At 38.9% G+C, this 14559-nt stretch overlaps 1 protein-coding gene across 3 annotated transcripts in view; it reads left to right on the forward strand.

Annotated features, from left to right (window-relative positions):
• LOC115218050 (protein prickle-like) overlaps positions 1 to 14559 on the forward strand; it is a 117042-nt gene that overhangs the window by 18195 nt on the left and 84288 nt on the right. For 2 of the 3 annotated variants that reach the window (XM_036503699.1, XM_029787812.2), the window contains exon 2: positions 11645 to 11825. In XM_036503699.1, the coding sequence (XP_036359592.1) occupies positions 11645 to 11825 (181 nt within the window). Of the gene's footprint in view, positions 1 to 3889; positions 3896 to 11644; positions 11826 to 14559 lie in introns of all 3 variants that reach the window. The other variant, XM_036503702.1, reaches the window with a different exon arrangement.

Genomic DNA, 14559 nt, shown 5'->3' on the forward strand with positions numbered 1-14559 from the left:
TGCACTGATTTACACCGTTCCACTTCGCTAAGCTCTTTTATTAGAACCGTAACGCATTCTTTACTTTCTTCACTGCTCTGTCATCACAGTTTGCAAACACTCTCACAAAATCACGCAGACATGCAGATTCATATTTCAAGATAACCCAAACCGCTTTGTGGTACCTTCTGAATTAATCAGTGCATCGTGAGTTAATTGAATAATTAATACGGGTTAATAAATGTTATACAAATTAGGCAGAACAGTCTAGCTGAGAGAAAGCTTATTTTTTCACTCTCAACATCTGTGACCTATTCTCGTTTCCCTGCCCAGAAGACGATTTCTCTTTTTCTAAAGAAAATCTGAGACGAGAGACTGTTCACATAAGTCTCCTTTTCACTGTCTACCTACGAATGTACGTACATACATAGTGCATATATACATACATAGTGCATACATGGTGCGTACATATACTTATATATATATATATATATATATATATATATATATATATACATACATAGTTCATACATGGTGCATATATATATATGTATGTATATGCACTATGTATTCACTGAACTATATATATTATACATACATACATACATACATACATAGTTCATACATATACACATACATGGTGCATACATACATACATACATGCAGACATATACATACATACGTACACACACACACACACACATACATACATACATACATACATACATACATACATACATACATACATACACACAGTCAAACGTCAACGGCTTCGAACGCAGCTGACAAACCATGTTATTGTTGTTTTTATCAGTTTGAATAATGGTGAAATAAATTAATATTTCGACCAGGAAAACCCCGGGCGGTTGTATTTCACAAGGCTCGTGGTGTTGATGATGATGATGATGATGATGATGAAAATAATAGCAATAATAATAAAATATAATAATAATAATTATATATATATATATATATTATAATATATATATATAGGGCGTGAGTGATAGAAATTGTGGTGTAACCAATTTCATTTCACGGCAAAGCAATACATTTTTAAAAATAAATAAATGACATATCAATCTCTCCTATCCTTTCCACATCTCTCTCTCTCTCTCTCTCTCTCTCTCTCTCTCTCTCTCTCTCTCTCTCTCTCTCTCTCTCTCTGCCTCTGTGAGCACCAGTGTCCAAAATTTTGGCTTGTCTGGACACAACACAAATATAAAAACATGACAGGGAGAAGATAGTCTAAAGAGGTATGTATTCTGTATATTATGGAGCTTTTCTCCATAACAGTTCTTTTTTTGTCTGTCAACCCCTAAATACAGGCGACTTTGACATCTTGACTCACAAATCCAGCCCCCCACACACACACACACACAGCCCCCCTACTGTGTCAACAAACAAACACACCTAATTATGAAGGGGACAGGCACTTCAGTGAGGAGAAGGAGTTTACTCAATGAACACATCAACACAGCAATAATCGCCATGGCATTTATAGACATCATCGCCATCGCCATCATCATCATCATCATCATCATCATCATCTCAACCAATAAACGCCATCATTAAATCAAAAGTGATACAAAATAATTTGAAAGACAAAAAGCGCGTGTGTCTATATGTTTATATTCCTCATATGTCTGTCTGTCTGTCTTTCGCTGTATGTATATATGTGCATGTTTCTGTAAATGTACACACACACACATCAGACCGCGGTTATTGCACGGGCACCGCCCTTGAAGAATTTTTTAATCGAATGAATTGTCCCCACTATGTGATTCTATTTTGTTAAGCCCAAACTTCATCTATCTCCCTACCCCCACCCCCACATATATATATGTGTATCCCTCTGTTTCTCTCTCTCTCTCTTTATATATATATATATGTGTGTGTATGCATGTGCGTGTGAGTATATATATATATTATTCGTTTACTTGTTTCAGTCATTTGACTGTGGCCTTGCTGGAGCACTGCCTTTAGTCGAACAAATCGACCCCAGGACTTATTCTTTATAAGCCTAGTACTTATTCTATCGGTCACTTTTGCCGAACCCTCATGTTACGGGGAGGTAAACACACCAACATCGTTTGTCAATCGAAGATGGGTGAGGGTACAAACACACAGACGCAAATACATATACGACGGGCTTCTTTCAGTTTCCATCGACCCGAGGCTATAGTAGAAGACACTTGCCCAAGGTTCCATGCAGTTGGAAAGCAAGCTCCTTACCACACAGCCATGCCTGCGCCTATTATATATATATACTTGTGGAGGCGCAATGGTCCAGTGGTTAGGGAAGCGGACTCGCGGTCGTAGGATCGCGGTTTCGATTCCCAGACCGGGCGTTGTGAGTGTTTATTGAGCGAAAACACCTAAAGCTCCACGAAGCTCCGGCAGGGGGTGGTGGCGATCCCTACTGTACTCTTTTGCCAAAACATTCTCTCACTCTTTCTTCTGTTGGCCTGCTCGCTTAGCCGGCGGGGTGGCGTCATTTGAAGGCTAAAACAAAGCGAAGCGATTTGTGACCAGCGATATGTAGCAACATCTGATAGTCTGGTCGGTCACGGTGATATATATATATATATTTATGCTTCAAACATTTAACAAAAACGCAACTAGAAAATTTGTAGCTTACTCCTCATCATTCAACGTCCAAGAGATCATTACAATTTCGCGCCTATACACACACACACACATAGAAAGAGAGAGAGAGAGAGAGGGATGAGGGAGAGGGCGAAACAGACTGTCAAATGTTGGCACCCTTTTCCGAGCTGTTGAGGACAGACTTCCGAGTTATCTTCCAAATTCTGATGCAATGAACATCTATGAGCACACTCTGCTGTTTATAAAGTTTTCTAACAGAGAGTATTTGTTGGCCTATCTATATTCTTTAAAAAGTTTACATTAACACACACACACCCATAACTACATACAGATATATGTATATTGAAATGAAAATTCCAGTTTATGGGGTCAGGCAGCTTGTTTTTGTTTTTTTTTTTTGAAGTTTCTTTATATTTACTGAAAGTTTTATTACTCGTAAGAAATATACAAAATTTGAATTCCCTTAAAACACACACACACACACACACACACACCACACACACACACACACACACACACACACGACCGGCTTCTTTCAGCTTCCGTCTTTCAAATCCACTCATAAATCTTTGGCCGAGATTGAACACGGAAGCATGTGGCTGAGGAACAAGCTCCTTACTACGCGCATGCGCCCAGCTTAGTTGAGAAACCGCAATAAACTAAGACAATCTTCGCAGTTTCTGTGATGATTCCAGTTGCTCGAAGTTCTTCAGCTTGCCATATTAAACTTATTGCAAGTCTATTTGACAGACTTTTGTGAAATGTTTTTATTTTCTATATCATGTCGTGTATTTTCTTTCTGTTCTACTTCATAAATGTATCACCCAAAGCGAGTAATATGGATTAGTTATGTCTTGGCGGCTTCATTCAATACAGGAAACTTTTAAAAAGGGAAACAAACTGGGAATTGAACCCGTGTGGGTTAAAGGAGGTTTTTTTGTATTTTTTCTGTTGCAGTCTAATTCCTTGCCTGATTTTAATAAAATATTCACGGTCTACGGCAGATCAATTCCAGGATGAATGAAGTTGCAACATTTCTTCACTTTACAATCTGAATAATGTGTGTGGTGGTGGGGGGATGGGTTGTATATTTGTCCACACTAAACTGGAAATAAATAGCGCGAAGGCTTGATGCAAATGTATTTCCCTTGGCAGCCTTTAAATTCCGTTGAAATATCTTGTCATGTCAGAAGACCTTTTCACCGCTTGCTTGTGTCTGGTGGCTGGTGGCAATCTAATATTACAAGTCCACAACATTAAAGCCGTTGATTTTATTGTTTGTTTATACATGCAAGATGGCAAGATGGAGGTTTTGATTACAGCATCTTATTACTGTTTAATCGCTCAATCTATAAGCATGCCATGTGGCAACTCTCTAAACACTCTTCCATTATTACAGTAGAAGCTGAGCTAAGAGGAGCACTAAATTCTTATTACGGTTATTAATTCATGGACGGATTATCTTTGTGAATCTACACATAAGATCGATAAATCATCGATAAATAGCTTAACTACTTCGCCATTGGATATATTTCTCAGGAGGATTATTTATATAAAAAGAAGCAACAAAAACCAAGTCATATTAATTAGTAATGGCGTTGTTGCATTCATCGCCATTTAGCTTTTTTTATTTTTATTTTTTGGTTTTATTTTATTTTATTTTAGTTTGTCTTTGTTTCTTTTGTCACCACTCTCCACAATGTCTGGTCTTCAATTACAACATACTGAATCAGAAAATCACACCTGGAGATAATTGGATTGTCAACTAATAGGTGTGTGTATGTGTGTGTGTGTGTATGTGTGTGTGTGTGTGTATGTGTGTGTGTGTGTAATATATATGAGCGTGCAGAGGCGAAGGTCAGTATAAAATCTTTGTACAGTTTTTAGCGCTACATTTAAAGCGTTTGATCGCATCCGTTCTGTATACGATAGAATTAAACTGGCAAATATATTTGGAGACATCATGCATTTATTTTATCATTTTCAATGAGAAAAAATCATTCAAAATTGGAGACTATGTAAACGAACCACCCTTTATTGGCTGTGGAGATGATATGTGAAGGCGAGGATGACTAATGTGATTCGGGGTAGAACCGAAGATCCGATGTGAAACTTGGTTCAAGGGCGTCCGTATCGTGTTACCAATTCTTGGTGGAACGACGGCGGTAGACATGAAGAAAAAGTAATGATCTCAAAACCAATTTCGTTCTAAAATTTAACAGATTACTACTACTACTACTACTACTTTAACGAATTTAATCAAATGTTTTCGAACCGCTAAGTTCCTGGACACAAAAACGAAAGCAATGCTCTCTCTCTCTCTCTCTCTCTCACCCGACATACAGACACGCACACACGCGCGATGAAAGTAAAAGAGTATATATATATATGCTCTTTTCTCTCTCTTTTACTTGTTTCAGTCATTTGACTGCGGCCATGCTGGAGCACCGCCTTTAGTCGAGCAAATCGACCCCGGGACTTATTCTTTGTAAGCCCAGTACTTATTCTATTGGTCTCATTTGCCGAACCGCTAAGTGACGGGGACGTAAACACACCAGCATCGGTTGTCAAGCAATGCTAGGGGGACAAACACACACACATACACATATATATACATATATACGACAGGCTTCTTTCAGTTTCTGTCTACCAAATCCACTCACAAGGCATTGGTCGGCCCGGGGCTATAGCAGAAGACACTTGCCCAAGATGCCATGCAGTGGGACTGAACCCGGAACCATGTGGTTGGTTAGCAAGCTACTTACCACACAGCCACTCCTGCGCCTATTTAACTCCATTTCGCTCTGCACGGCAGTTGGAAGAAACTATCCACTGTGTAAACGTGGGATATATATATATAGATGATTTATATAGAAACTCACACACACACACACATACACTGTGTGCGTGTATGTGGAAAGGCTAATGTATGCGTGAACGAGCGCAATTCCGAAGAGAATGATATATGCGTCGTGTACTCGTTCACCGAATTATTCTGTGCAACCCATACACCCTGCATCCAGCACGATTTTTTCTTTGTCCTTCTATCAACTGCGACTCTATCTCTCTCTCCTCCTCTCTCTCTCTCTCTCTCTCCCCCCTCTCTCTCTCTCTCTCTCTCTCTCTCTCTCTCTGCATAGATTTTGTGAATGTGTGCAAATATCGTTGAAGTATTGTTTAATGAAACCAATTATGTGATCGGGTGTGATTTTGTAAATGATAATAATAATAATGATAATAATAATAATAATAATAATATAACATCCAAGTGAAGAACAATAAGGAAACCGAATACCAAATGAACTGGCATGGTGGACGTAAAACATAAAAAAAGTGATGCCAAGGGAAACAGAGAGACAGAGAGGGGGTAGAAAGGGACTGTGTAACCTTTAAAACGTATGATCTGGTGTCTTAATGCATAATGACATTCAGTTGACAATTCACTAACATCGTCATCATTTTTATTGTTGTCATCGTCGTCGAGATAATCGTTATTCCATATTTTACCAAAATGACCTTTTCCTTTCATCCTTTTGTAAGACGTTGATTAAATACTTTTTGTCCACTTAAACCGACTGTTCCATCCTCGGAAGTACGTTGCTGTGCGTATCACTTGAATTCATCATCCTCTACATTATTATTATTATTATTATTATTATTATTATTATTATTATTATTATTATATATATTATTATTATTAATATTATTATTATTGAGTGAGAGAGCAGTGCATGCCATCAAAGTGACACTGGGGTAAAATATACAAAGCCCAGTATACCCGTCATGACTACCCGTCTGATAAGGGTACACCAGGCACATGCATCACAACCACATGTGCGCGACATGATGATCTCATATCAAGATAAACAGAGCATGACCTTGCAGGTGGGGCCCAGTTAAAATTTTCTCTGGTCGTATCCCATTCCGCTCAAAAGGTCCCTGAATAAGGGTTGTTTAAGGATGTTGAACGAACACCCCATGTTTCCAGAGGTGAATTATTCAAACCCCAAAGAATCTCTCTCACACATGGCTATGATGCTCCCCCACTACTTCTGCTCGTGATCAGAGATGCACATATCGTCAGCCACTAAGGGACATGCTCAACTGGTTATGGTCAAACAACTGACAAGCAAATCGGTGGCATTGAGCAGAATATTTGCTGTAGCCCATCTTTTATACCAAGACAAAACAATGTACATGATAACACTTCCAATCAGTTAAGATCAGAAGCCATGAGAGCCACTGCCTGGTACTGCATCAGAGCATTTATTATTATTATTATCATCATTATTATTATTATGATTATTATTATTATTGTTAATATTATTATTATTATTATTATTAGTGGTAGTAGTAGTAGTAGTTAGTAGTAGTAGTAGCAGCAGCAGCAGCAGCAGCAGCAGCAAAAGTGTTCAAATGGCATGCTGAAGGGACTGATAGAAGGGTGGAAAGTGCGTTGATGTATTTGCTTAGACTCTTTACATTCTGAGCTGAATCCTCACCGACAACGTAATTTCCTCTTTGTTGCTTTTGTTTGTTAGAATCCTCATTTCTTCCCTGTTGCTTCCGGTCATCTTCAACACATTTCTTCACCATTCGCATTTTCTTTCCATCCTACAAAATCTTCCCATCTTCCTTTTGAAGAAGAACCGACGTTCCATACGTCGACCGCACTTCTGCTTTCTTAATCTCTCTTCATGTGTCCCACTAATACTAACTCACTGGCTTCACGCTATTACCATCGTTAATCTTTAATCTAACCACGCTTACACAAAGCAAAAATTGGGGTTCAACGTAGGCATCGAACTGAGTGCTACTTCGGTCATTTTTAAATTCCTTCCAGAGAATTCCCTTCACTTCGTCACGACAATACAAAGGAATAACGGCGCAATATCTATATAAACATAGAAGAAAAGGCGGCGAGCTGAGTTCAAATTCTGCCGAGGTCCACTTTGCCTTTCATCCTTTTGGAGTCGATAAATTAAGTACCAGTTACGCACTGGGGTCGATGTAATCGACTTAATCCGTTTGTCTGTCCTTGTTTGTCCCCTCTGTGTTTAGCCCCTTGTGGGTAGTAAAGAAATAGGTATTTCGTCTATCTTTACGTTCTGAGTTCAAATTCCGCCGAGGTTGACTTTGCCTTTCATCCTTTCGGAGTCGATAAATTAAGTACCAGTTACGCACTGGGGTCGATATAATCGACTTAATCCGTTTGTCTGTACTTGTTTGTCCCCTCTGTGTTTAGCCCCTTGTGGGTAGTAAAGAAATATATATAAACATGTAATAAACTGCTGCCTTATCACATGGGGTGGGGTTGGGGAATACTATGTAATTTGCATATTGATATTGTCATATTGCCACGAATAAATTTTAAGAATATATCAATGCAATATTAATATTGCTTTGGTGTTTTATATTCTTTATTATCCTGAAATAAAAAATGAAAAAATGTCTGAAACATAAACTCTGTTGTCGAACGAAATGCGATGAAGAAATATTGACACTTTACGAAACCCTGGCGTCTCTTTATTTATGTGAGTTGTGACATTCACCATTGCTGGTTCAATTCTTTACTGATAGTTCACTGTCTACGCTTTTGTATACTTATGCGTGTGTACAGGAGGTGTGTGTATTTCTGAATAAAATCATCATCGTTTCTTCTAAGTTTGTGTGTGTGTGTACATATGTTTGAGAAGCTGCATACGCGTTTTTATTGGCCTGTCTTTTATGACATGACATATTTGTGTGTGTGTGTGTGTGTATAGCTATTGGCTAATCTTTTATGGTAATGTCGTCTTCCTTTGACTCTCTCTTTCCCTCTCTCTCTCTCTCTCTCTCTCTCTCTCGCTCTCGCTCTCTTAGCACCACTCTGCTTACATGCATTTGTAAGAAATATATTATCATATAATGAATCGGAAAGAGCTAATTGGAATGAAAAACTGCCGTTTCTGTAGAATTGATTAACATATGAAAAGACCTTATCAAATCAGCATCTGCAGTCATCGCTTTAGCTGGGAGATGGAGTTGTGTGTTCATTGACATTTATGGAGAGTAAATTGTACAATAACAACACCACTAACAACACCAGCATAACGACAATAAGACTACAACCATCGACCACAGCTCTAACAACAACAAAAACATCACCTCCGCCACCAACAGCGTCGTTGCCATCACTAACGACATCAATATCAACAACAGCGACAACACAAACTCCATCAGTAACACTTAAACATCACCAACAACAACAACACTACCCCCACCAGAACACCAGCACCGCCACCACCATCATTAGAACAACAACAACAACAACACTAGAAGCAGTAACCAAAACAGATAGCAAATCGATCGGGAGCGATTCTACTAAAACCATTCTGAAATAGTAGTAGTAGTAGTAGTGGTGGTGGTGGTGGTGGTGGCAGTTGTAGTAGTGGTGGTGGTGGTGGTGGTGGCAGTTGTAGTAGTGGTGGTGGTGGTGGTGGTGGCAGTTGTAGTAGTGATGGTGGTGGTGGTGGTGGCAGTTGTAGTAGTGATGGTGGTGATGGTGGCAGTAGTAGTAGTGGTGGTGGTGATGGTGGCAGTAGTAGTAGTGGTGGTGGTGGTGGCAGTAGTAGTGGTGGTGGTGGTGGTGGTGGTGGTGATGGCAGTAGTAGTAGTAGTAGTGGTGGTGGTGGTGGCAGTAGTAGTAGTAGTAGCAGTGGTGACTGTGGTGGTTGTGGTGGTAGTAGTAGTTAGTGGTGATGGTGGTGGTGGTGGTGGTGGTGGTGGTGGTGGTGGTGGTGGTAGTAGTAGTAGTAGTAGTAGTAGTAGTAAAAGTATCTTAGTTTAAAAGCGAAGAACAAAATATTGATTTTCTTGTCTGTTTAGAATTACTCTCCCCTCCGCCATGTTGTCATCTGAAAATTGTGACAAAGATATATATATATACACAGCTGGTTGGTATTGCTACAGTTGGCTGTGAAGCATGAAGACCAATGGCAGGATATTAGTGCTTGGTTGGATTGTAAGAATTTGCCATAACAGACGGAAGCAAATTTCTCGTCACTATACATACAGACAGACATATTCTTTTTCGGGGTTTTTACATGGTATATTTCTTTATTTTCTCACTTTGTCACAAGGTGATGCATTGTGGGAGACATTTCCTGGTTATATCATCCCAAGTACATAACTGGTACTATGCAGTTTTATAAGAATGAAAGACAAACTTGATCTCTGTAGTTTGTATGTGTATATAAATGTATGTGTGTGTATATGTGTGTATATATATTTATATGTATGTGTGTATGATGATAATGATGACTTTTTGTGTGCACAGTTTGTGACAGACTATGCCTTTATTTTGCTGGACTCAAATCTCATTTTCGGACCCATGAAAATCGAACATCCACCGATTATTTTGTCTACATACCTGTGCACACCTGTCAATGCAATGTATGCCAGAAGTTCTGCAATAAAATGTATGCCTGATGGTTTGCAAATCTAACGAAGGCCTCAAAAGACATTTTAAGATCCACAAAGATCAGAACCTATTTGCAGGTATTGGTGGTCCAAATCAGAGGTGCAATCTATGTGGGTATCTTTGCAGAACATTTTTCTGGTTTAGAAAGCCACATCAGACGCTATGATGGATCTAAGGTATAAGAGGGCGCCAGACTCTGCATAAGGAATAAACAACCACCATATGATGATGGTGGTCGCTTCAGCTTGGCAGATGATAGCCGTTCCATCGACACACACACACACACACACACACACACACACACACACACACACACACACACACACCACCACCACCACCACCACCACCACCCCAACACACAGCACAGTCACTCTATTGATGAGCCCTCAGATGACTTTTAAGACCAGCTGCCGACTGACAGGGTTTGAAACACAAGTGACAGGGATATTATTCAAGTTTCTTCAACATCTTTGCCCTTTGGAATGTGATTCTGAAGGAATGTTTTTAGTGTAGTGAACTAGCATATGTCATTAAGTCCATATATTGTCTTACAAGTTTTGTGACACAAGACGTTGGAGGCAATTGGTGTTCAAGACTATTATCCACCTGGGCATTTCGATTTTCATATGACGTCATATGATTAACGTGTCCTGCTTTTCAGAACACGATCACACACACATATATAGTGATGTTGATGCAACCAGGAACAATAGAAATCAAGATATGACTATATGTATATTTATTATTAATATTTAGCAAAAGAGAGTGACTCAAGGTCCGTGAGTTCCGTGCGCTGGTACTTATCAAACTAGTGTGTGTGTGTGTGTGTGTGAGAAAGAGAGAGAGAGAGAGATTCGATCTCAATACGTTTTGCCTGTAACGCAGCAGACCCTACCTGTTCACCACCCTAATAATGATGATGTGTACTATAAGACACAAGGCCTGAAACTTGGGTGGGGAGGAGACTAAGTTGCTTTACATCGACACCCAATGTTTAACTGGCCCCTACTTTATCGATCCCAAAGGATGAAAGGCAGAATTTGAACTAAAAACACAAAGACAGATAAAATGCTGCGAAACATTTTGTCTGTCGTGCTTACGATTCTGTCAGCTTGTCGCTTTATAGAATAATAATAATAATAATAATAATAATAATGATCCTTTCTACTAGAGGCACAAGGCCTCATATTGCGGGTGGGGGAGGGGGCTAGACGACTACATCGGCCTTAGTGTTTCACTGGTACTTCATTTATCGACCCCGAAAGGATGACAGGCAAAGTCTATCGCGGCGGAATTTGAACTCAGAACGTAGCGACGAGCGAAATACCGCTAAGCATGTTTCCCGGTGTGCTATCGACTCCGCCAGCTCGCCGCCTTGATAATAGCAATAATAATAATAATAATAATAATAATAATACCAACAACAACAATTTTTCTTTTTTTGTTTATTATTGCTATATTTTAATTCTATTGTTTTAGGTATTTTTGTAAATTTATTTCATTTTCAAATTTAATCTTTATTTCCTTTTTGAATATAATTGTGTTCCATTGTTTAAAGGCGAAGAAGATTCATTTTATCATTTGCTTGTATTTCAGGAAAATCTGCTTACATTGCAAGTGCCCCTACGAAATTCACGATCTGGGAGGTGTTACGGAGAAGGAAAAACATCCGGATAAAACTGTTCATAATGTGAAGCGAAATTCAACTTCCGACGATGATAGCGGCTGTCCGCTGGAGGAATTTACATGGGTGCCGCCAGGACTGAAACCCGAGCAGGTTAGTGAGAATCTTGTTCCCTTTCAACTTTCTTATATTTCCGTAAGAGTCTTCCGGATTGTGATTCTAATGTTGTAACACTCTTATTAACATGATACCTGGTGTCTGGTGAGCGTTCATTCCTTTTGAAACGTATTTTCATAGCAAGCTTCTTCATACGAAGCATTCGTAATCATCTCAGCACGATGTATTTTTTAACATAACACTTTCTAACTGTATCAACTCCATTACTTTCCTCGCATTTCACCAACTTTGCCGCAAGAATTTCATACCTTTCGGTGCATTTAACCGAAATTCTCATTTGTTTTTTTTTTTTACTTTCGTTTCTTTTGTTACGTATCTTTTGTTTTTATATGTTTTGTGAGTTGTGTTCTAAAATCGTGGTAGAGACGTCGAGGATTTATTTTAATATCGCAATAAAAGAATTATAGCGTCTTTAATCACATGTCTCCAGCGGACCAATCACTGCCTCTACATGATTTTTCATAGCAACAATGAGAAGAGAGTGTTTGTAATTCGGTACAGAACAAATATTGGAAAGGCCATCTTCGCAAGAGCGTAACAAAGGACTTTACTGATTTTACTAACACCCTTAACTCACATATGATACCATCGGCTTGATGGCTTCGTCGACATTGAATAAACACCCTTAATTCACATGGTGATACCATCGACAGGAGAGTTTCTTCGAGTGAGTGGAATAATCACTATTAACTTACGTGTTTACGTCCCGAGGAGGACATGGACAACTATGTCGACCGTATTCAATAGCTTATTGTTCATTTCTGCTTTCTTCTCACACTAAATAGCTACATGTTTAAATTATGCCATGAAAGTTTATTCCCGTTTTTTTCATTTTTAGTTTTTGTTAAAAATAGTGAGGGAGAACCTTAGCGGTCACAAATTTTAGCTATTTATTTAAAAACCGTGAACAGACTTCAGTTTTAAACAACGAAGTTGTTGACACTGGAAAAATTATTCCAACAATATCATTTTGTATCAAGGCGGCGAGGTGACAGAAACGTTAGCACGCCGGGTGAAATGCGTAGCCGTATTTCGTCTGCCGTTACGTTCTGAGTTCAAATTCCGCCGAGGTCCACTTTACCTTTCATCCTTTTGGGGTCGATAAATTAAGTACCAATTACGCACTGGGGTCGATATAGTCGACTTAATCCGTTTGATCGTCCTTGATTGTCCTCTCTGTGTTTAGCCCCTTGTGTGTAGTAAAGAAATAGGTATTTCGTCTGCCGTTACGTTCTGAGTTCAAATTCCGCCGACGTCGACTTTGTCTTTCATCCTTTCGGGGTCGATAAATTAAGTACAAGTTGCGTAGTGGGGTCAATCTAATCGACTGCCTCCCCCTCTCCCAAAATTTCGGACCTTGTGCCTAGAGTAGACAAAAATTATCATTTTGTATAAAAACTGAGTGAAATGAAATGAAAATTTTATCTCAGTGAAACAGAGTTTAGTATAATCTATTCTAAAGGACGCTGAAAAATCGCCATGATCTGTACTCTCACCCCAGTGATTTCGTCCGTCTCCGTAAGGGACATAATTTATCTCTTGCTGTCTCTGTTTGAAGAATTCTAAGCTTGTTGCTGTTGATGGTGCTATGTAACTTTGGTCATTCTTCATCAAACGGACTTCGGCATGAGAAAATAAATAAGGTTCTGTGTGGTCAATCAACAAAGACTTGCTAGAAAAGCACACACATAATCCCTCCAGATTACACCCTATTGGTTTCAAAACAAGAAAGGCACATTTAGACAATATAGTCCAAGATATATTATGCTATTAATGGTCATACCTCTGACTAGGAGTCTACTTGGAAGATGTGGTTAAACAATGGCAACGGCGTTGATTTGACAAGATATGAAGCAATGGCGAGTAAAATGAATTGAAGTGATCGTGAATATTCATTGAAGTCGTCCGTTCAATACAGATTAATAAACTATATCTAATCAATGTCAGTTTGTCATTTGTGTCATTGATCTTGACATTTTAAACACCTGCAACGAAATACACAAACTTCTTGCAATTACAGGGAAACCATAATTTCACTCAATTCTATTTCAAAACCAACCATCAATTTACATTCTTCACCTTACCATCAAACATTGTCAATACAAAACAATTTCTCTCTCTCTCTCTCCCTCTCTCTCTCTCTCTCTCTCTCTCTCTCTCTCTCTCTCTCTCTCTCTCAATAGATGCACCACTTTGCCTAAAGGCAGAAGAACCTTTTTTTTAATGAGTGGTACGAAATCTACGTGAATCCTTGACATTAGATGATGTACGACAAACGATGTGTGTGTGTAGCGTTATGAATTCATCTCTATTGTTCTTCATCAGCATTCTCTCCTTTTCTCATCCATCAATCTCTCTCTGACAGCTCCTTCAACTCAAAATCTTGCCATCGTTGGTTCTATCATTTTTCTTCTGAAATTCCGTTGCAACACAACCAATCGCAACCAATTATCTTAACTCCTATTTCTCGATTGACCTCAGATATTCCCACCTATCCTATCCCCCATTCTTCCCATCTTTCTCTCACACATTTTAAAAATCACCTCCAGTTTCGATTTATCTTTGGAACCTAGCGTTCGTTCCATTTCAACACCATACATATCAACACACACACATACATACATATACATACATACATACATACATACATACAATACATATAGATATACATATACATATATATATATACATATATATATATCATACTATA

Source organism: Octopus sinensis, linkage group LG1 (assembly GCF_006345805.1).
Source record: "Octopus sinensis linkage group LG1, ASM634580v1, whole genome shotgun sequence".
NCBI classification, from domain to species: Eukaryota; Metazoa; Mollusca; class Cephalopoda; order Octopoda; family Octopodidae; genus Octopus; species Octopus sinensis.